Genomic DNA, 24,577 nt, shown 5'->3' on the forward strand with positions numbered 1-24,577 from the left:
TTGAGCCATTTCCTTCAGCCAAAGTATCCTGCAGTCAAATGACTTAGTGGCCTCATGGGTGGAATTTTACTAATATTTTTCATGATTTTATAATTAATCAACTTTTTTTTAAAGCTGCAGAAAATCTCAATTCTATGTCAAACTGTTTTGTTATATTTCAGTCTTCTGTGATGTGTATAAAGTGTAATATTTGTACGCAAACTCAAAATGTAATACATTTCAACTCTATATCTGACATTGCACAGGTGTCTTATTTTTTTAAGCCCATAACCACGTGTGTGAGGTGTATACTTTTGTTTCAAAGTAGACATGTTTAAGACTACCAAGGAACGCCGTGTGATCCTGATTTAGCCCACTGCAGTAAAACGTTATTCAGTTCCAAATGTAATGCTGTGTTTGCCACAATATAATAGTCTGCTCATATTTTCACTATAAGCAATGGCTTGACTTACTTTTGATATTACCCTAATAAAGTTTAGAAATGTTTGTGGATGTTTGGTGTGGCTATTATTAAGCTTTAGCTGCTGCAAGCCTATGATATGAAAGGCAGTGCGCACCAGCGGTACAACTGACTCAGACAGTTGAACTTCGAGGTGAGGAAGAATGTTTCATGCCTACCAAAGTTACTCCTATAATCTAACAATATAATGCTTATCGTTATACAAAATGTGAACGAATTAGCCTCCTTCTGTACATCTATATATGTATAGCAGAGGCAGTAGCCATCTGACATAAATAAGTATGTAAGTATGACATAAGTATGTCGGCCATGTAGAATGCTGCCAGCATATCTCTATCTCTCTCGCTCTCTCTCGGGCTAGGTCTAAGCTTCTCTTCCTTTATATATATATATATATATATATATATATATAAATATTAATATCATACAAAACACCACCTAAGCCTATAGGCCTATGCATACCCTGAGGCATTTAGTGCTCAAATCTCCAACAGCAACAGCTGAACCGTGAAGTTGACAATTATTGTTTTAGAAAAATAGGCTAAAAAGCGATACAAAAAATGGTTATGTTTTGCATATGCTACACATGGAAATACAAGGAATAGTGTTTTTGTAATTTGTTATAGGCGGTTAAGGACGTGTACACGTTTGACCAATATCCCTAGTTTATTGGTGGGGCTGGCTGCGCCAAGTCGGATCTGAATGCATATGGATGTCTGGTAAATTTCTCAAATGTCTGGTAAATTAAAATCTTCCCGGTCACGTTGTCCGGCGATACAATTTGAATTTTGAAACCGTGAAATGTGCATACCTCGAAACCTATAGACACCCTAAAGTCTCTCGCAAGTGCTATTGTTCAGTGTCACTTTGATTATGCCAGCACATCATGATTCACCAGCAGCCCCAAATATCTAAATAAACTACAGACTAGTGTAGAATATTTTCCCTGTATTACAAATGTTCCATCCCGAGTATAATCCTTTTTCTCCCGGGTAACACAGTATATCCCGCCCAAACCGGAAGTGTAAAGCGTATAAAGCCTATTAACATGTCTGAATTTGATTAGAGCTTTGATCGGCATGAAAATTCAAGTCTGATGCTACCTGAGCCAGATGAGCCATACATTAAATACATTTTATGAGCCCTACATTAAAGACATTTTTTTTGAGCCCAAACCCAAAAAAGCCCAAGTGATTGTACCGTCATCCAATACATAGCCTATTATTTAGGCGACCACACATTACGCACGACAGAAAAACATAAAAGCCCATAGATGTAGTTATGTTAAAAAATAAGGTGACACCAGAAAGCCAGATGGAGATGTGTAAATTAGACTTGCAATCAGACCTTATATTACTGTAGTATATTCTGCAGCAAATAGGGACCACAATGGAAATCAGTCCCTGACTTTGTGCAATCCCGGTCACTTTAAAAATGATTTGTGTATATATGTATTTTTTTTAACTGGCAAATCAAATCAAATCAATCAATCCAAACTGTGCAGAGGAAATTTGATGAATGGAAATAGACATCTGTTCCAAAACACCAACAAGTTCAATGGCATTCAGAGATTGTCACCAAGTCTTCGATACACCGGCAAGACTACAAGGTAGGGAGGGATGTGTTTTCTGTTTGTCGAGATTGACATTGTCTATTTATTGTGGTGTTGAAATGCAAACCATGTTGGTACCTTTTGTTTATTGGTTGTGTAGTGCATTGTCACAGAAACTTGTTGGTGGAAAATGTGTTGCGTAAATTTGAGATAATTATAAATATGGCACCAAAATGTTGAAAAATCTGATAATTGTCTGTAACCGGCTCTGATCGTGAAGAAGTGAAACAAGCAGGGAGAGAGAGCTCCTCTGTGGTGATCGGTGAAACCTTAACCTGCGTGACATCGACACGACTGTGCCACAAAAGCAAAGTAGATATCCACGTTTATAAAGACAGGGTTGATACAGTTATTTGTTGTTGTGGTCTAATCATTTATTTGAGTTAATTCTATGAGGGGGTAAGATGTTCAATTTAGGGGAGGGTCATGTGAAAATACAACACACGTGGCCAAAAATATGTGGACACCTGCTGGTCGAACATCTCATAAAAAAATAATGGGCATTAATATGTAGTTGGTCCCCCTTTGCTGCTAAAATTGTCTCCACTCTTCTGTGAAGGCTTTCCACACGATGTTGGAACATGCTGCAGGGGCTTTCTTCCATTCAGCCAGAAGAGCATTAGTGAGGTCGGGCACTGATGTTGGGCAATTAGGCCTGGCTAGCAGTCAGCGTTCCAATTCATCACAAAGGTGTTCGATGGGGTTGAGGTCAGGGCTCTGTGCAGGCCAGTCAAGTTCTTTCACACCGATCTCGACAAACCATTTATGTATGGACCTCGCTTTGTGCATGGGGGAATTTTCATGCTGAAACAGGAATGGGCCTGCCCCAAACTATTGCCACAAAGTTGGAAGCAGAGAATCATCTAGAATGTTGTATGCATTGTATGCTGTAACGTTAGGATTTCCTTTCACTGGAACTAAGGGGCCTAGCCCGAACCATGAAAAACAGCCCCAAACCATTATTCCTCCTCCACCAAACTTTACAGTTGGCACTATGCATTGGGGCAGGTAACGTTCTCCAGGCATCCGCCAAACCCAGATTAATCCGTCGGACTGCCAGATGGTGAAGCGTTATTCATCACTCCAGAGAACGCATTTCCATTGCTCGAGAGTCCAGTGGCGGTGAACTCCAGCCAACGCTTTGCATTGCGCATTGTGATTTTAGACTTGTGTGCGGCTGCATGGCCATGGAAACCCATCTCATGAAGCTTCCAATGAACAGTTCTTGTGCTGATGTTGCTTCCAGAGGCAGTTTGGAACTCGGTAGTGAGTGTTACAACCGACTACAGATGTGAGCTTGTGTGGCCTAAAACTTTGCGGCGGAGTCGTTGTTGCTCCTAGACATTTCAACTTCACAATAACAGTTGACCAGTTGGGCAGCTTTAGCAGTGTAGAAATGTGACAAACGGACTTTTTGGACAGGTAGCATTCTATGCCGGTGCCTCGTTGAATGTCACTGAGCTCTTCAGTAAGGCCATTCTACTGTCAATGTTTGTCTATGGAGATTACATGGATGTGTGCTCAATTTTATACACCTGTCAGCAACGGATATGGCTGAAACAGCCAAATCCACTAATTTGAAGGAGATTTCACATACTTTTTTTTGTATATATAATGTCTCTCTTTTTCCATTTAAGGCTAGTAACATTTGAATGATATCACTTTTCTTGCTTTATTGTCTCTTGGCATTTAAAGTGCTTCAAAATTGTATGGGCAGCAACTCCAATTCCCTCGCACATCTAGCAGAGACAGACTGCCATCTAGTGGCGAAATGTAGTAGCCTACTATTGATTGCAATATGGTAGTGCGAAAAAGGCGCTCACATCAAAGACCCAAAATGGCTGGTCTGATGGAGAGGACAGTTTTAGCAATTATGATCTATTATATTGACGAGATAGTCGAGTGACCGCTCTTACAATGGAAATGCAAGTCTCCAAAGATGGCAGACAGCCTGGAGGAGGAGCGATCAGTAAAACCCTCTTGCGGAGTAAACCCTCTTGCTTTGAATCACCTTGACATCTTAATGCATAGCCTCATTTTTTATTAAATTATGATGTGAACTGAACATAAAAATATATATTTGTTTATTAAAACATATTCCTTCAAGTATTTTTCTTAAATAGTAATAATGTTACTGTCCCCACTACAACAAAGAAGTACATGTTATTTTGAATTCCATTCATTCCAATGGAGGACTGTGCCTTCTGTGGAGTACAAAAATGGCGGCCGGTGCCCTCAAAGCCTCTAAATTGAGACATGGATTGTGTATGTGTGCCATTCAGAGGGTGAATGGGCAAGACAAAAGATTGACAGTGCATTCGGAAAGTATTCAGACACCTTCACTTTTTTTCACATTTTGTTATGTTACAGCCTTATTCTAAAATGGATTTTTTTTTAAAAATCATCATCAGTATACACACAATACCACATAATGACAAAGTGATAACATGTTTTTGGACATTTTTGCAAATGTATTATTATTGTATTTTTTTTAAAATACAGTAACCTTATTTACATAAGTATTCAGACCCTTGCTATTAGACTCAAAATTGAGCTCAGGTGTATCCTGTTTCCATTGATCATCCTTGAGATGTTTCTACAACTTGATTGGAGTCCACCTGTGGTAAATTCAGTTGATTGGACATTTGGAAAGGCATACACCTGTCTATATAAGGTCCCACAGTTGACAGTGCATGTCAGAGCAAAAAACAAGCCATGAGGTTGAAGGAATTGTCCGTAGAGATCTGATAGGATTGGGTCGAGGCATGGATCTGGGGAAGGGTATCAAAAAATGTTTGCAGCATTGAAGGTCCATCATTCTTAAATGGAAGAAGTCTGGAACCACCAAAACTCTTCCTAGAGCTGGCCGCCCGGCCAAAATGAGCAATCGGGCTAGAAGGGCCTTGGTCAGGGAGGTGACCAAAAACCCTATAGTCAATCTGACAAAGTTCCAAAGTTCCTCTGTGGAGATGGGAGAACCTTCCGGAAGGACAACCATCTCTGCAGCACTCCACCAATCAGGACATTATGGTAGAGTGACCAGACGGAAGCCACTCCTCAGTAAAAGGCACAAGACACCACGCTTAGAGTTTGCCAAAAGGCACCTAAAGGATTATCAGACCATGAGAAACACGATTCTCTGGTCTGACTAAACCAAGATTGAACTCTTTAGCCTGAATGCGAAGCATCACGTCTGGAGGACGTGCTGCATCATGCTGTGGGAATGTTTTTCAGCGGCAGGGACTGGAAGACTTGTCAGGATAGAGGGAAAAATTAACATAGCAAAGTACAGAGAGTTCCTTGATGAAAACCTGCTCCAGAGCTCTCAGGACCTCAGACTGTGGGTAAGGTTCACCTTCCAACAGGATAACGACCCTAAGCACACAGCCAAGACAATGCAGGAGTGGCTTCGAGACAAGTCTCCGAATGTCCTTGAGTGGCCCAGCCAGAGCCCGGACTCGAACCAGATCAAACATCTCTGGAGAGACTTGAAAATATCTGTGCAGCGACGTTCCCCATCCAACCTAACAGAGCTTGAGAGGATCTGCAGAGAAGAATGGGAGAAACTTCATCAAATACAGGTGGGCCAAGCTTGTAGCATCATACCCAAGATGACTCCAGGCTGTAATTTCTGCCAAAGGTGTTTCAACAAAGTACTGAGTTAAGGGTCTTATGTAAATGTGATTTTCGATTTATTTTTAAACTAAATTTGTAAAAAGTCAGAAAAAACTGTTTTGGCTTTGTCATTATGGGGTATTGTGTGTAGATCGATGAGGAAAAAACTATAAAATCTGTTTTAGAATAAGGCTCTAACATAACAAAATGTGGAAAAGTCAAGGGGTTGTCACGACTTCTGCCGAAGTCGGTTCCTCTCCTTGTTCGTGCGGTGTTCGGCGGTTGACGTCACCGGTCTTCTAGCCATCGCCGATTCATTTTCCATTTGTTTTGTCTTGTTTTCCCACACACCTGGTTTTCATTCCCTCATTACGTGTTGTGTATTTAACCCTCTGTTCCTTTAACCCTCTGTTCCCCCCGTGTCTTTGTGTGGTATTGTTTGTTGTAAGTGCTTGTGCACATGTTGACTGGTGCGCATTGGGTTTTGTACCCATGTTGATATTTTCTTAATGCCGTTGGTTTTGGAATTAAACTGCTCCAGCTATTACCTAGTTCTGCTCTCCTGTGTCTGACTTCCCTGCCACCAGTTACGCACCCCTTACAGAATACCACACTGGAATATGAAGTCAGCAGGAGCAGGTGCCCCTGGTATGGAGATCGAGGAGCGCGTCCAGGAACACACAGCGATGCGCCACCATCTCGGCGCCACCATGGACCGTGTCGTCCAAGCTATGGACCTCTGGGAGAGACGCAGAGTTCCTCCAGCACCTCCACCAGTACAACAGGGGCCTCCACTACTCACTCCCCCTGCACCCAGTTCTAGTGGGATTCGTCTCGCCCTCCCCGCTGGCTACCCGCGGACGTCCAGATCGGGGTCTGTTGGTTCCATCCCTCAGCACCACCGCTCCGATGCCCATGGAGCTGAGAGGTGCTGTGCTCAGGGAGACCGTAGGAGGTTCCGTCTCGTACACCATCTGTGGCCGCAGAGGTCACACTGCCGGTCGGTGCTGGGTTGGTTCCTCTGGGGGTCGAGGCAGCAGGCAGGGCACTCTGGCGTCACCCCAGGTGAGAAGGCACCATTCTCACCCAGAGCCTTCTATTGCACACATGTTTTTGTTCAATACTTTTCCTGAGTTTTCCCCGCCTTCCCAGCATAAGGCGCTCGTCGATTCAGGCGCGGCTGGGAATTTAATTGACAGATCATTTGCCCATAGTTTAGGGATCCCCATCATTCCTGTGGCTATGCCCTTCACAGTTCACGCCTTAGAGAGTCGACCATTAGGGTCAGGGTTGATTAGGGAGGCCACCGCTCCTCTGAGCATGGTGACGCAGGGGGGTCACACAGAGAGAATCAGTCTCTTTCTCATTGACTCTCCTGCGTTTCCCATGGTGCTAGGCCTACCCTGGTTAGCTTGTCATGACTCCACTGTTTCATGGCAACGGAGGGCTCTCACGGGGTGGTTGCGAGAGTGCTTGGGGAGGTGTTTAGCAGTTTCTATAGGTGCTACTATGGTGGAAAGTCCAGACCAGGTCTCCACCGTGCACATTCCCCCCGAATATGCCGATTTGGCTCTCGCCTTCTCCAAAAAGAATGCGTCTCAATTACCACCCCACAGACGGGGGGATTGTGTGATAAATCTCCTGGTACACGCTGCACTTCCCAGGAGTCACGTGTATCCTCTGTCACAGGCGGAGACGGTGGCTATGGAAACATATGTCTCCGAATCCCTGCGTCAGGGGTACATTCGGTCCTCCACTTCCCCCGCCTCCTCAAGTTTATTTTTTGTGAAGAAGAAGGAGGGAGGTCTGCACCCGTGTATTGACTATCGAGGCCTTAATCAGATAACTGTGAGGTACAGTTACCCGCTTATCGCCATGGCGATTGAGTCAATGCACGGGGCGCGCTTCTTCACCAGACTTGATCTCAGGAGTGCTTACAACCTGGTGCGTGTCCAGGAGGGAGACGAGTGGAAAACGGCGTTCAGTACGACCTCAGGACATTATGAGTACCTCGTCATGCTGTACGGGTTGATGAATGCTCCATCAGTCTTCAAAGCCTTTGTAGACAAGATTTTCAGGGACCTACGTTGGCAGGGTGTAGTGGTGTATATGGATGACATTCTGATATACTCCTCTACACGTGCCGAACATGTGTCCCTGGTGCGCACGGTGCTTGGTCGACTGTTGTAGCATGACCTGCATGCCAAGACTGAGAAATGCCTGTTCTTCCAACAGTCCGTCTCCTTCCTAGGGTACCGTATTTCCACCTCAGGGGTGGAGATGGAGAGTGACCTTAGCTGTGCGTAATTGGCCGACTCCCACCACGGTAAGGAGGTGCAGCGGTTTCTAGGGTTTGCCAAATACTACCGGAGGTTTATCCGGGGTTTTGGTCAGGTAGCGGCTCCCATTACCTCACTGCTGAAGGGGGGACCGGTACGTTTTTAGTGGTCGGCTGAGGTGGCCAGGGCCTTTGGTCACCGGAGGGCTCTGTTCACCTCGGCTCCCGTGCTGGCCCATCCGGATCCCTCTTTGGCGTCAATAGTGGAGGTGGATGCGTCCGAGGCTGGGATAGGAGCCGTGCTCTCTCAGTGCTCGGGTACGCCACCGAAGCTCCGCCCCTGTGCCTTCTTCTTGAGGAAGCTCAGCCCGGCAGAGCGAAACTATGACGTGGGGGACCGGGAGCTGTTGGCTGTCTTCAAGGCTTTGAAGGCATGGATACATTGGCTTGAGCACCCTTTTCTCATCTGGACTGACTACCGCAATCTGGAGTACATCCGGGCGGCAAGGAGACTGAACCCTCGCCAGGCAAGGTGGGCCATGTTTTTCACCCGTTTTGTTTTCACCCTTTCTTACAGACCAGGTTCCCAGAACGTGAAGGCAGACGCACCGTCCCGGCTGTATGACACAGAGGAGCGGCCCATGGATCCCACCCCCATACTCCCGGCTACCTGAAAGCCGGCGCAGACCGTCACCGAAGTGAGGCCCCGGTGTTTGCACCGGGGGACCGGGTCTGGCTCTTGACCCAAAACCTGCCCCTCCGCCTGCCCTCCCGGAAGCTGGGTCCGTGGTTTGTGGGACCATTTAAAATCCTGATGAGACTGAACGAGGTGAGTTACAGGTTACAGCTTCACGATTACCGTATTAACCCCTCGTTCCATGTGTCTCTCCTCAGGCCGGTGGTGGCTGGCCCGCTCCAGGAGTCTGAGGTGCGGGAGGTTCCTTCGCCCCCTCTGGTCATCGAGGGGGCCCCAGCGTACTCCATTCGTCCCATACTGGATTCGAGGCGGTATGGTCCGGAGGAGAGATGCTGGATTCCGGTGGAGGACGTGTTGGACCCTTCAATCCACCGTCTCCGTCCGGATCGCCTTGCATCTCACCCTCCGGGTCGTCCCCGAGGCCGGTGTCGGCGCACGTCAAGGGGGGGGGTGGGGGGGTACTGTCATGACTTCTGCCGAAGTCGGTTCATCTCCTTGTTCGGGTGGTGTTCGGCAGTCGATGTCACCGGTCTTCTAGCCATCGCCGATCCATTTTTCATTTTCCATTTGTTTTGTCTTGTTTTCCCACACACCTGGTTTTCATTCCCTCATTACGTGTTGTGTATTTAACCCTCTGTTCCCCCTGTGTCTTTGTGTGGTATTGTTTATTGTAAGTGCTTGTGCACATGTTGACTGGTGCGCATCGGGTTTTGTACCCATGTTGATATTTTCTTAATGCCGTTGGTTTTGGAATTAAACTGCTCCAGCTATTACCTAGTTCTGCTCTCCTGTGTCTGATTTCCCTGCCACCAGTTACGCACTCCTTACAGGGGTCTGAATACTTTCTGAATGCACTGTATATGTAATTGATTTCAACTAAATATAGGCTGTGTGTGGAAGAAGAATGTGTGAAATAATGTGCTTAAAGTAGGACGAGGAAAGTGTGTTTATGTGTGAGTTAGAGAGAGAGAACACACACAGCCTGTTCTTCATACATTTTTAATCGACCTACACGTTTAATCGACATGGGATTGCCTGACTACAGAAAATGATGCAAATAGGCGAAAAATAATAGGCTACCATTCAGTCAGCTCCTGGCACCATGTCATTACCCAGACTCCTGCTTACTAAAAGACATTCTGAAAAAACAGAATTGACTTATGATTAAAATCTATATTCATAAATGTATATTTTCAAAGAAGACGCCCAGATTTCAAACCTTAATTTGTGAATTTGTAGCCTTACTAGGGCCGTTATTGCATGAAACTCCCTTCCATCTCATATTGCTCAAATGAACAGGAAACCTGTTTTTAAAAAACAGATAAAGCAACACCTCACGGCACCACGCCTCTCCCCTTTTTGACCTAGATAGTTTGTGTGTATGTATTGATATGTTGGCTACGTGAGCCTTTAAATTAGTTTTTGATGTAGTTCTGTTTATTAATGTTCTGTATTATGTCATGTTTTATGTTTTGTGTGGACCCCAGGAAGAGTAGCTGCTGCTTTTGCAACAGCTAATGGGGATCCTAATCAAATGCCAAATACCCTCAAGTTACATAGTAACAAAATAGTATTTGCACCATAACATTATATAATTGGATTTGATGTACCGGTATGTTGAAATGTGATCTGTCATCTTCTATTTATTTTATTTCAGGTGGTTGTTCATATTGTTTATTTCCCTGACCTATTTTTTAAAATTAATTTGTAACACATTTTTATATATATATATATATATAAACATTTATACATTATATATTTTTAAATAGTGGCGGTGACAGTTTTCATCAGAACGTCGCGAGTCGTGGGATCAAAAGGGTCTCGGAAGACGTGGATGTTTAGGGCAGGTCGGCGAGCTATGTTATTAGGGCTGTGTATAATCCCGACCTCAAAGACCATATGGGGAGAATGGGCAGGCGGATAATGGAGTTAAATGGGCACCATTCTATGGGTTTGAATCGTTATTCTTTGTGTTTGTTTGCTCTGGTCATTGTTTTCTTGTCCTCGTTGTCGATTTAATCAGGCGTGAAGGAGAACGGCCCAGTGACAGACTGAAGGGCTCTTTGAGAGTCCGAATCCTCCTGTGGACAAAGCAAGTGTCATAGACAATGTTCCCTTACATTTTTTTCAGCACTGAGGAAATTTCAGGTCTGCAAACCTGAACATTGTGAGAATGCTGTGCAATTTCTGGCGTTTACTGTCAACACTGAGGCTGCACCTGCTTTAAGTCACTGTTTTAACAGTGGCTAGGAAGGCTACTGTGGCTCTTTGATAATAATGTCAAAAACAACAGAGAAAATGCATCCCATAACATTTTAACAAGGACATAGTTATATAATTCAGCCTACAGTAGTAGACAACATGGGGTGTTCAATGTAGGCCTACATTCCAAGGCACCTTTGAAAAAACATGCAGGGTTTGTCATTAACCTGTTTATCAACTTGTTCTTCAGACAAGGACATCACTGAAAATGCCGTTGTATAGGCAAGTCAGTTAAGAGCAAATTCTTATTTACTATGACGGCCTACCCCGGCTAAAACCGGACGAGGCTGGGACAATTCTGCACTGCCCTATGGGACTCCCAATCACGGCCGAATGTGATGCCGCCTGGATTCGAACCAGATACTGCAGTGACGCCTCTTGCGCTGAGATTCAGTGGCTTAGACCGCTGCACCACTCAGGAGCACCATAGATTTATGCAAGAAACCACTTTACAAAATAAGAATAATTCTTATTCCCATATAATTTGTATTATTACAGAGAATCAGACAAAAATCTATGCTACCCTCTGCCTATTGGCTACTTAGCGTATTCAAGCATGTCTCAAAATACAACACTGCCCTTTTAAGACATAAAAACATCTACTTGACTCAGATGGCTAGAAATGTACACAGTTTCTGCTTTTGTATGAAGCAATCACTCCATCATTGCTGACCAGAAATGAGCTATAACTGGGCTAATAACTCACTAACTAACAAAGAATATCAACAAATGTGCACACGTGGCAGTACATACGGCTCTCGCTTTGATCTCAAAACAAGCACATATATCAAGTCGCTTGTGCCAGTCGTTGCAATATAATTCTACTCAGAAGTTCTTTTCAAAATATCTTGCATACACTCTCCTACTAAGTCGAAGTTCGTTTTGTTTCATATTTGTTGCATTGAGAGTGGCTAACATTACTTTGATTCGATCACAATTCCGGCCACAGTACAGGGACATGTTGATTGTGTTAACAAAAGGAGAAAATTCCAAACCTCCCGGGGGCTCTGCATACCTTTCTGGGATGGTTCGAGTAAGGGAGGCGCCCTTATGTCTCCATACGGGTGAATGAGTGTGTGTGTGTATTTAAGAACAGGGGTTGTTGCACAAGTCCCAAAAAATAAGCATACAGGAGTGAGTCAAAATAGGAAAGCTGGCATAGTTTAACTCTAATTAGGCTACGTTTACTATTTTTCCAAATTGATCTCAACTTGAACATTGGAAATGGAGACTCAGGTCGCAACCGGTTCCATTGCCAACCCTGTTCAATTTCGGGGCCAGGACTATGTAGCCCTCCTAGATGCGTGCATTAAATCCGGTTCGCTGTTCTCTGACTCAACCTTCGCCCCGGACCAGAGCTCAATCGGTATGCCTACCGACCCGGATCCCAAAAAGGAGATCAAGTGGCTGCGACCCAAGGTAGGCTACTGTCCTATCAGTGTATACACAAGCAAGTCGAGATCTACCGCAGTGATTTCTTTTTTAAACTCGACTTTAAAAAATGAAATATTAAAATAGTAAAACTGTTCTGTAGAATTGAGGTTTGTGCAGTACGCCAAATACATTATCACAGGATATTGGCTATACGCCTGGCCGGCCAATATTGCTATTCTTAGGCCATATTATATTTCAAATCTCGAGCTTTGATAGCAAAATATTTCAGTTGTAGCACTTGCGAGGCACAGTATAATTTGAAATAATGAGCTTTTTTATTTTACTGGACTGATGCTAACTGCCTCTGATGGTCATGGTGCGTTCAAGACAACTGGGAACAAGAAGGGGAAAAAACGAAGTCAAATCATGATATTAGTGATTTTCAGGTCGGAAAGTCAGAGCTCTAGAAATATTTCCGACTTGGAATTCCGAGTTGGATGACCGTTAAAGATTCCCCCCCAAGTCGGATCTCGTTTTATTCCGAGTTCCCAGTTGTCTTGAACACACTGAAGTATGAGATTAGTCTCAGCTGAGGGAGGGAGAGAGCAGCAGAGTCCCTGCTCTCTCCTCCCTTTCCTCTGGTGAGACTGACCAGAGAGAGAGGGACACAAACTTCCACCTGATGGCGAAACTCGAATGTTTCAAACCGCGTCTGCCTCATGCACAAATTAATGTTGTCCCTATGACCAGAGAAAGCTACATAATTCCTTGATATTACAATAGACAGGACAAAATGCTAATAATAATAAAAACGCAGGGCTATTGGTAGCCTACACTTGGATACTCATTCATTGCAGCTCCAGTGGAAGTAGGAAGAAGAGCGTTTTGTTTGTAATAGTGCTTTAATAGGGCTCCTGAATGGCGCAGTGGTCTAAGGCACAGCATCTCAGTGCTAAGAGGTGTCACTACAGTCCCTGGTTCACATATGGCTGTGACTGGGAGTCCAATAGGGCGGTGCACAATTGGTCCAGGTTTGGAAGGGGTAGGTCGTCATTGTAAATAAGAATTTGTTCTTCACTGACTTGCCTGGTTAAATAAAACAGTACTGAATAAAAACTTAGATGTGAACTCACTCAGAATAGCAGCTCGTCGCTTTAGGTTATTCTTTGACAGTCTCTCTCTGGTCATGGTTTTAAAAGTTATGAAATCTCACATAGGCTAGTATCAAATTTTGTGGCCAGGATTACGGAAGCTGTAGGCACAGTGATTTGAGCTACCGGATTGGCCAGTGCCGGCACACTCGATTTAGCCACAGATCTCCCGGTCTGCCAGGTAGGCAGAGTTGGCAGCGCAACACAAACACACACACAAAGGAACTCAATCCTTTATCGCTTTTCTACAGGAATGTTTGGTGATCATCTAGGGATGCCTTGAAGATGGACCAGTCGATCGTGATCGACCGATTGGTGACAACTGGGCTACATCAGGGTTCCCCCAGCTATGCAGTGCTAGGGAAGAAAAAAAAGTGCACCCAGGGGGGGCCCCAGGACAGAGTTTGGGGAACCCTGGTCTACATGATAGCCAGCCATGTGGTCACTCTCAAAAACATACTTCTAAATTGCAATAGTCAAATTTCTTAGTCATGCTTATTTTATGGATATCTGTAGCCTATGTTATCATTTTTACATTGACATTATGAATTGAGGTTGATGAGGATATGCGTAGCTCTAGTTGTGTACAATTGGGTGATGCTCCTGGACAGATGTAGGCTACACCAGAGCTGACTCACTGTCAGGTGTGAGAGAGAGAAGAGAGCGAATTGACAGAACGGAGAATGTTGAGAGAAAAGAAAGAGAACTTACAGAGTTTGTGCCAAACAGCTGGACAGGAAATCACTAAAAGCAGAAAAGACATGGAAAGAGGAGAACAACCGAAGAAGCCATGGAACGTCTGTGATGCAGTTGAAATCAGGAACATTGCTTTGTCATCATCCAGTCAACTGTTATGTGAATGAAACAAAGAGTTACACATTCCCTCAGACAGTGTAAACTGTAGTCTTGAACTCTGCCCTGTGTCTCTCTCTCTCTCTCTCTCTGCAGGAGATCAGTGCCAATGCTGTGTTTGTGGAGGACACAACCTGCACCACCGATATCTGCCAGGGCCAGCTGGGTAAGTGTGTGTGTGTGCGTGCGTGTGTTTTAAGCATCGTAGGATGGGATATTATTGCAGTAACAGGTAGACACTTATGCTCACTCCAACTCACAGTTTTCATGTAGAACTAGATTGACCTCACCTCTCCAAACCTATTCTCCTGGGAATGGGGTCGAGATGATATCCTGGTTCTACTATCTGTGTGGTTCAGACTCTGATTAGATATCCTCTAATCACATTGAATAGGTCACCCTTCCACACCACCCCAGGGGCTCCGCTCCAAACACATGGCCCAACAGCATGGGGATCGGGGAGACATTCTGTGCTCTCACCTCCCAGTCCCAACCTCCTAGGGGAATCTGTGGGTCTAAAATGGATCCTGTGGTCACACCCCTTTCTCCCATGAAAAACAATGTGCCTTGTTTATCACCGCTTTTCATGCGATGTCCAGTCTGTTTTTCATTGTTGTGAAATAGGGAGAATTCTCATGTTGCTCTCTTGTTATTGCTTCATTATTTGTCCTCGGGGTTTGTGTAAAGGATCTGGTGGCAATGTGGCATCCCTTGTGTGTGTGTGTGTGTGTGTGTGTGTGTGTGTGTGCATCAAACATCAACACCTCTTTCTTTCCTCTACACGGACACAAAGAGCAGCTGTTGACTGTTAGAGAGGAATGTGCCTGTGTGTGTGTACAGGCATGTTTGTGTGCGCTTGTGCATGTGTGTGTGTTTGTGAGGGAGAGAGTGTGTGAGTGTGGGAACTCTGCAGTGTTAGAACTTCCTCAAGCGTCAGGAAATGATTTGAAATGAGAAAAACAAACAACAAAAAAAACCCATGTAGAATCAATTGAAATCAAATCTAATTCATACGGCTAGTTATCATGCCTTTGGCCTGTCTCTTTGTTTTTCTAATAGGTGACTGTTGGCTTCTGGCTGCCCTGTCCTGCCTTACCATGCACCCCAATCTCTTTGTCAAAGTGGTACCACCTAATCAGAGCCTGACAGAATCCTATGCTGGCATCTTCCACTTCACGGTAATGCGTGGGGAGGGTTCATGAGCTTGCAGTGTACATGTGTTCTGCATACTCACTTTTTTGTCGTTACAACGAGAATGTTCATTACAATCGTATTAGTGCAACATGCCATGTAAAAGAGTGAGAGTAGCAAACGCAGGACTGAAAAGTAGTAGTGTCAAGTTTTAATGTCACATGCACAAGTACAGTGAAATGCCTTTCTTCCAAACTCAAAACCCAACAATGGGGCGGCAAGGTAGCCTAGTGGTTAGAGTGTTGGACTAGTAACTGGAAGGTTGCAAGTTCAAACCCCCGAGCTGACAAGGTACAAAACCGTTGTTCTGCCCCTGAACAAGGCAGTTAACCCACCATCATTGAAAATAAGAATTTGTTCTTAACTGACTTGCCTAGTTAAATAAAAGGTACATTCAAAAAAACAATGCAGTAATCAATAGAAAATGTATTAATAGAAAAAAACACACACACAAGAAATAAGAATAATATGAAATACACAATAATATGAAAAACACAATAAAGTAAGTAGGTAAGCATGCTATACAGTGGGGCAAAAAAGTATTTAGTCAACCACCAATTGTGCAAGTTCTCCCACTTAAAAAGATGAGAGAGGCCTGTAATTTTCATCATAGGTACACTTCAACTATTCAACAACTATTCAACAAAATTCAAAAAAAAAATCCAGAAAATCACATTGTTGGATTTTTAATGAATTTATTTGCAAATTATGGTGGAAAATAAGTATTTGGTCAATAGCAAAAGTTTATCTCAATACTTTGTTATATATACCCTTTGTTGGCAATGACAGAGGTCAAACGTTTTCTGTAAGTCTTCACAAGTTTTTCACACACTGTTGCTGGTATTTTGGCCCATTCCTCCATGCATATCTCCTCTAGTGCAGGGATACTGGAGTGATGGAGGTAGATATGTATAGGGGGTAAGGGGACTAGGCAACAGGATATAAGATAAACAGAGTAGCAGCAGCTTGTATGTGAGTGGAGTCAGTATAAATGTATGTGTGAGTGGGCAAATGATGGAGTGAGTATTTGTGTGTGCGTTGGAGTGACAGTGTGTGTGAGTGCGTAGGGAGCCCTGTGAGTGAGCACAGAGACATAGCAAATATACAAAGATACAAGGTAAACTCGGTCCATGTAGCTTTTGTTTTTAGCTATTTCTCAGTGGTAAGGTGGAAATAAAGAGTTATTAAGGGAACAAAGGAAATGAGAGAATATAGGCATGTGTTAGTGTGTGTTATGGGACCAGGTGGGGCAACCACTCCATTTAGTATGATATGTTACGTTTCATGTGGTATGTATGAATTTGTGGTTGTCCATCACCCATTTTGTATGATATGTTACGAATTACAATTTGTATTATATGTTACAAATAAGCAAAACGTTCAACATGTTACGAAGTTGAAAAATTTATGATATGTTAAGGATTCTAGCTAGGTGCCCTAGCGTTAGCTATCTGGCTAACATTAGCTAGGTTTTGTGTTAGGTGTTAGGGTTAAGTTTAGGAGTTAGTTTTAAGGGCTCGGGGAAGGGTTAGCTAAAAGGGTTAAGGTTAGGGGAAAGGGTTAGCTAACATGCTAAGTTGATGCAAAGGAGCTAAAAAAGTAGTAAGTAGTTGAAAAGTTGCTAAAATGCTAATGTTGGTCGTGATGAGATTTGAACTCGCAACCTTTGGCCACCCTCTTTTTGTTTTTGCTTTTAGTAACCATCTGTCTTATGTAACCACACGAAACGTGACATATCATACTAAATGGAGTGGTTCGGGTTTACGTACAGAATAATACAAAATGCTTTGAGACCAAGTTGGGTGGTGTAACTAATATTCCTCTCCAGCCATTACCACGTGCCCGTCCTCCCCAATGAAGGTGCCATGAACCCCCTGTGATATGGAGATATATGTGATCGTATAGAAATGTAAGCAAAGTTTGAAATGGTTGTTTTAGTAAACTATTTTACCTGTTTGGGCTACTTGCGGTCATTTTGCAGTCTACAAATAATTTGTTATTATGTTCCGGCACCCTGACCATCCACTCAAGAAAAAATGGGCCTGTGGCAAAATCTAGTTGATGATTTCTGCTTGATCTCTGCTTGTACTGCTGTACTGCTGTATAATTACCCTACTAGATTTATGACCCCCCCACACACGCACACCTTTCATCCCCCCTTCCCATCACTAAAGAGGGAGATCTCTAATTACCCCCCCCCACACACACACATTTTCATACACACACCTCTAACCCATTCTCTATCTCGTCTCTGCAAACTTGCCCCTGATGTCATTATCATTTAATTGGTCTCTGGACCAATTGTGTCAATTTAAAGGGATTGATTACTAAAACATTGTCTCATGAAATAACATCTGTGAAAAGACATGCAATGGAAACATTAAAACATAGAGGTCATGAGTTATGACTCTGTAATTGCTTTACTATTTTCTGATGTCCTCTCAGTGAAGTATGTGTGGCATGACTTAACATGTTTGTCGGAAGGAAGGGGGATAATATGAGTAGACTTAGATAGCTGGAGGGGTTATGTTGGGAGTGTAGTCCAGACTTGTAGGTAGCTACTACCCTGGGATACACGCACGCACGCATCCACACACACACACACACACACACACACACACACACACACACACACACACACACACACACACACACACACACACACACACACACACACACACACACTTATGGGCAAGCAATTAGAGAACATCACCAAGTCATAACTCATGACCTCCAGGATGTTTAAATGCAGGCCTGTACTTGCGCACTGTTACGCAACACATTAAATGTAGATTTCTCTCTCACCTTCTCCCTCCCTCTCTCCCTACATCCCCCTCATCCCTTCTCCCTCCCTTACTGTCCACCCTCTTTATGCCTCCCTCTCCCTCGCTACCTCCCTCCCCCTCTGTACCTCCCTCTCCCTGTGTAGTTCTGGCAGTATGGTGAGTGGGTGGAGGTGGTAGTGGATGACAGGCTGCCTGTACGCGGAGGCCGCCTGCTCTTCAGCTACTCCTGTACCCGCAACGAGTACTGGAGCGCCCTGGTGGAGAAAGCCTATGCCAAGTGAGTCAACCGGGGTGTGTGTGTGTGTGTGTGTGTGTGCGCGTGTGTAATATGCTATATGGTTGTAGTGTTTGTGTGCCTGACAATGCTCTTATGAGGTTTCAGCCTCCTCATTTGAATATGTTTATCATAAGGCACTTTGAATAAGAGCACCTGCTAAATGGCAGAAAATGTAAATCTAGAAAATGTCCCCTTCCTTTATCTCCCTCATTCCTCTCCCCCACCACTCTATCCCCTCCCCCTTTCTCTCCACACACCTCTTTCTCCTGCTCCCTCTACCCCTATTTCGGAGCAGGCTGATCGGGTCATATGGCAGTCTGAAGGGGGGTAATATCTCTGAGGCGATGGAGGACTTCACAGGGGGCATAGCCTACTCCCTCCCTGTATCCTCACGCACCCCCAGGATCATGTGGAAAGCCCTCTCTGATGCCCTGTCCCGTGGCAGCCTGCTCAGCTGCTTCATACAGGTACAGCACAAACACAAACAAGCATGCAAGCAAGAATGCACGCACACACACACACACACACAGAATGCTATACCAACAAAGCTACACACCTTTCTGACACCCACACCGCTCCTTCGTCAATAGCTACTGTGATTGCAAGTGTGACTTTCACTGTGTAAGAAGCAAGTTGCTCTCTATGTGCTGTGTATCTCCACAGGCTAGTAACTATCTTGAGATAGGCACAGTAACTGCAGAGGGACTGGTGAAGGGCCATGCCTACGCCATCACAGACACTGACACGGTATGTATCATACTGTGCTTCCCTGAACTAAAGTCATCAGAAAATAATCCACTTTCCCATTTTGCTAACATAATTGTTTGTGTGCGTGTGTGTGTGTGGTTCAGGTGAAGAAGTCAGCTGGTGAGGCCTTGTTGCTGAGGCTGAGGAACCCCTGGGGCTTTGTGGAGTACTCTGGACCCTGGAGTGACAAGTGAGGAAGTGTGTGTGTGTGTGTGTGTGTGCGTGTGTGTGTGTTTCATTTTGTCACTACACAGTGATCCCGTGCTCATTTTCCTGTGTGTGTGTAATTGCAGGAGTAAAGACTGGGATGATGTGAATGCTGCTGAAAAGAAAAGGATTGAGCTGAAAAATAGTGAGGACGGAGAGTTCTGGTAGGTTCTGGCATTACAAAAACACGTAGACACAAACCCACATAGACACAAACCCACATGGACACAGACACACGTAGACGCAAATATCGACCAGTCTCACCTTATGTCTGCTGTACTTTGTTTCTGTTGATGCACACACGTGTAAATACAATGTAATGTACAATAACTGACACCAAAAATGCATAGATGATGTAATGAATTATAGATGACTCCAAATGAAACACTGTGTACCATGTTGGACTATGACTGCTTTTTCGTGTCTCAAAACTCTGTTTGAGTGGTCCACAATGTGGTCTTTTAAAATCTGCATTTTGCATTGTATCATTGTGGAATGACACTTTAATAAATGTCTAACTCTAAAGTGCAATCTTGTTTCATACAATACAACAACAGCACACAAACACATTCCAACAGTGCGCGTCCCTCTCTGTGTGTCAGGATCAGTGCGGAGGACTTCAGCAAGCTGTTTGGCACAGTGGAGCTGTGCAGTGTGGACCCTGACCCCATAGTGGATGAGGACACACCCACCGACCCCGACTCCCCTGCCGCCCCCATCTCTTCCTGGTCCCTCAGCTCCCATAAAGGCTCCTGGGTTTCGGGCTCCACTGCAGGGGGAAGCTGTACTTACCCTCGTGAGTGTGTGTGTGTGTGTGTGTGTGCAGAACGTTTGTAATTTCATCTACTTGTCATTTACTACCTTGCTTGTCATTTACTACCATCAATCCCTCCTCTATTGTAGGATCCTTCTGGAAGAATCCCCAGTTCCAGCTTGTCCTTGCCGAGCATGATGACGATCATGCGATGACTCCGGAGGAGAAGAAGGTGGCCGAGAATCAGAAGGAGAAAGCGAAGCAGTGCACCGTGTTGGTGGAACTACTGCAGAAAAACCGGAGAAAGAAGGACAAAGTCAACTTCCTCCACATCGCCTTCCACATCTACAAGGTGAGAGAGGAAGGGAGAGCGAGAGATAGAACATGCGTTGTCCCCATGTGTGCTGTGAATCTGAATGTTCTACATGTTCAGTTAGTCTGACGTTTATCCTGTCTCCGCAGGTTCCTCCAAAGGTGAGTATCATGTTGGGAAGAAATTGGGGAAAAAAAACTACATATTTTCATTTGTTAGATAATGTCACTTTTAATCTTAACAACCATGTCTGCTGCCCCCCTCTCTCTCCAACCACTACCTCCATCTCTCCCTCTTTTCTATATCTGCCTTCTTCCTCTCTTTCCTCTCCTATCTTCCCCTCTCCTCTCCTCCTCGCTCCCCCTCTTGTAGCTCCAGGGCCTGTGTCTGGACCAGAGCTTCTTCTCTTCCCAGCAGCCTGTGGGGAGTTCTGGGAAGTACCAGCCCCTGAGGTATTGTACCTCCCTGCAAATACTGTGTCACATTTTCATGAAAACAGTCTACAAAGTTGTATCTCATCTCTTCTTCTTGTCATTTGTCGCCGTAGGGCTGTGTGGAGGGAGGTGAGACTGGACCCGGGAAACTATGTGATTCTGGCTTCCACCTACAGTCCCAACCAGCCTGCGGAATTCTTCCTCCGCGTCTATTCCAAGACCGGCAACAATCTGGGGTACAGAAGGGGATGGGTGGGGGCGGGTGATGATGATGCTGCCGATGATGACAGTTCAGTGACAATCTCATATTACGTTGAGACTGATGGAGCTCATCCTTGTATTCCAGGACCAAAGATTTCACCTGCTCCACTGGCTTCATCATGGTGCGTTGGACCTTACTGAAGCATACTTCTACTGCACTACTGCTCTCCAGTTCAGCAAGCCAACTGTCACTGTGTGTATGTGTGTGTGTGTGTGTGTGTGTCCGTGTCCTTCACAGGTAATGTCAATGCCACCAGTGTTGCCAGAGGATCGCAAGAGAGTACAGAAGACCTTTGATGAGATGGCGGGGCCTGTAGGAATTCTCTCGTCTCAAAATATAACTCAACCATAGAAGATAATTATCTCCCTTAGACAGTCTTAACCTCCTGTTCTCTCTCTCCTTGGCAGGACGACAAGCTGAATGCTAAGGAGTTCATGAAGCTGGTTAACTCAGGTTCGGTCCTTCATGAGCTCAGGTTTTCATTTCTAAGGTTAATTTAGTCAAACCGTGTCGCTGAACTCCTTAAACTGCTGTGATGAAGGGTACCACCATTTGTACATTGGTCCTATTGTGGGGAATATTCTTACAATGCAGTACCAGTAACCGCCAGTAGGTGGGAGCAGAGTAGCAAGGTTTCCTCTATCAGGTAGACAAACTTTTTGGGCTAAACAGAGATGACTTCTCTAGGCATAACCTCATAGCTAATATAGCATTAAAATTATCTGCCACTTTCACTCCTCCCCTCTCCCCCTCTCTCAGTTTTGGAGAAAGACTACCAGCTGCCACTGGAGACATGCAGACAGCTCATCTTTGGAGAGGATGTATCCTTTCATTTGGCCAGTTGTCACAACCTTACCCCATACATCTCACTGCCTTTGTTCTTCTTGCTAGGGCCCGTATCCACAAAGCATCTAAGAGAAGGAGTGCTGATCTAGGATTTGTCCATTTAATCTTATTCATTGTGATCTAAAACGCTAAACTGATCCTAGATCAGCACTCATACTCTGTTATGCTTTGTGGATACGGGCCCTGGTACTTTTGAGCGCCTCTGTCTGTGTCTGAGAGCTATCCCTAACCCACCTGTCAGACTGGGGGGCGTAGCAGTCTGACCCGAGAGCAGACAGAGCCTGTGCTGGCCTCTCTTCGCAGTCTGCAGGTACGACTGTGCTAGAGGGACAAGCCCCAAGGTGTTAAGCAATAAAGCCAGAGGGGGTTGTGGTATATTAGCCATTATAAACTGCCAATCAACCCTGAATGCTGATTGGCCGAACTCTTTGGTATATCAGACCGTATACCATGGGTATGACAAAACATTCATTTTTACTGCTCTAATTACATTGGCAACCAGTTTATAAGGGCTGTTCTTATGCACATTGTGAAGCGGAGTGCCTGGATACAGCCCTTAGCCGTGGTATATTGGCCTTATACCACAAACCCCAGAGGTGCCTTATTGCTTTTATAAACTGGTTACCAACATAAATGGTATTTTTGCTTCATACCCATTGTATATTGTCTGATATACACACAGCTGAAATGCTGTTTCGGCCAATCAGTATCCAGGACACAAAATTACCTGGTTTATAATTAGTAATATTACTTAGCTACAGTTACTCAACCATCTGTCATTGACCTCTCACACTCTCTCTCTCTTTCAGTCCATCTTCTTCAAGTTTGATCAGGACTCTTCAGGGACCATGAGCCCCTTTGAGCTTAGTCTGGCCCTCCAGGCTGCAGGTACACACTCACTCACTCACTCACTTTCCATATGGTGTGTTACATTTTACCCTCCACTCCACTCTTGAATGGATAATAACCCATTTCTCTCTCCTCCCCTCTCGCTCCTGCTAGGGGTGCAGTGTGATGGCCAGGTCATACAGCTGCTGTGGGAGAGGTTTGGCTCTGGGGAGCCGCATCTGCCTTTCCATGGCTTTGTGGCCTGTGTCACCAGGCTGCGCAAGCTATTCGGTATGTCAACACACACGCAACGCACACAGCGAGGCGAGTTATGTTTTGTTGTCCGGTTATGATGTTCTGCCGTAATATTGTGTGTGTTTGTGTCCCCTCTCCCCAGCCCTGTATAAATCAGAGAGCAACCCAGAGGTCAAAGATGTGGGAATCAATGCCGTGAGTCGTCCTTGACTATGAAATCAACCAAAACCCTGGCCCTAACCCCAACTTCACGTCCACATCTGGGTTCAACCATATCCTTACCCTCAACCCTAACTCAATGTCCACATCCCGGTTCAACCCTAACCTCACCCACAACCCTAGCATAATGTCCACATCCCGGTTCAACCCTAACCTCACCCACAACCCTAGCATAATGTCCACATTCCTGTTCAACTCTTACCCTAGCCATAACCCTATCTTGACAGTAACCATGACCCTAAACATGAATCATAACCTGACCCTACCCCATCCTGTGCCAGACCATATCCTCAAGCCTAACTTATACCTTATCCCTGACCCTAAACTTTATATATGCTATACCTTTACTAATGCCCTCTAACCCTGGTTGCTCCTCTCTTTGCTGTTTTTTTTTTTTACAGTGGCTGCTCAAACTCCTGACCGTGTGAGTGTGCTCTGCAAACGGGGTCTCCGCGTGGGCATTCTGTCTGACCAGGACCATATGATAACATCATGCTTCTGTCGGCGTCCACACACACACACACACACACACACACACACACACACAATCCCTGAACTTTGTCACCATACTATACACCACTGCCATATTGTCCTATAGTGCTTTACATTCATTTACATGGATAGTACCTCTGGAGTTAGTGTCACTACTAATGTATTTGATGTGTACACAGATATGAATCTGTAAATGTTCATTTGTTTCAGCTATTTCCGCAAAGTAATTGAGTCAAGTATTTTCAGTTTTACAGCCAAGTATGTCTTAAAACTCAAATAATGAGGTGGTATTGCCCAACAGCTGAAATAGTGAAAATGTATTTGAAGCTCTGGAAATTAAAATGAAAAACGCAATAATGAAATGCATCCGAAAATAAATCTTTGCAAACATGAATCTGCTTTGATAATGTAAAAGTATTTCTGTGTTTATAAGTACAACCCAGCCTCACACACACACACACGGTGAGTACGGCCTGCCCCGGTGAGGGATTGAAGGTGAGGTCTCAGCTGCGCTGCACTCACCGTCTCTATTCTTATCATACTGACGCCACGTACAGCATCAACACGCACTCGCCGCCTCCTCCACCACGTTCCCTCGCTCCCTCCCTCCTTTGCTCCATTCCTCCCTCCCTCGCGCTCTCTCTAGTAACTCTGTCTCACACTCT

At 44.7% G+C, this 24,577-nt stretch overlaps 1 protein-coding gene across 2 annotated transcripts; it reads left to right on the forward strand.

The window, feature by feature from the left end:
- The first annotated feature begins 11,966 nt into the window (after positions 1-11,966).
- On the forward strand, positions 11,967-24,306 carry capn12 (calpain 12). Of its 2 annotated transcripts, none has more exons than XM_024444498.2 (22): positions 11,967-12,343; positions 14,398-14,467; positions 15,361-15,479; positions 18,422-18,555; positions 18,851-19,022; positions 19,219-19,302; positions 19,407-19,492; positions 19,596-19,673; positions 20,112-20,305; positions 20,413-20,615; positions 20,726-20,737; positions 20,949-21,028; positions 21,124-21,246; positions 21,357-21,393; positions 21,510-21,584; positions 21,680-21,725; positions 22,032-22,093; positions 22,360-22,428; positions 22,928-23,006; positions 23,121-23,237; positions 23,344-23,396; positions 23,822-24,306. In XM_024444498.2, the coding sequence occupies exons 1-22, from the start codon at positions 12,149-12,151 to the stop codon at positions 23,846-23,848; spliced, it is 2,115 nt and encodes a 704-aa protein (XP_024300266.1). In that variant the 5' UTR covers positions 11,967-12,148; the 3' UTR covers positions 23,849-24,306. The 2 variants fall into 2 exon arrangements, with proteins under 2 accessions (XP_024300266.1, XP_024300267.1); XM_024444499.2 differs by having other exon boundaries at positions 12,206-12,343; positions 13,701-14,467.
- The last annotated feature ends 271 nt before the right edge of the window (positions 24,307-24,577 follow it).

This window comes from Oncorhynchus tshawytscha, linkage group LG14 (genome assembly GCF_018296145.1).
Source record: "Oncorhynchus tshawytscha isolate Ot180627B linkage group LG14, Otsh_v2.0, whole genome shotgun sequence".
Classification (NCBI taxonomy): domain Eukaryota; kingdom Metazoa; phylum Chordata; class Actinopteri; order Salmoniformes; family Salmonidae; genus Oncorhynchus; species Oncorhynchus tshawytscha.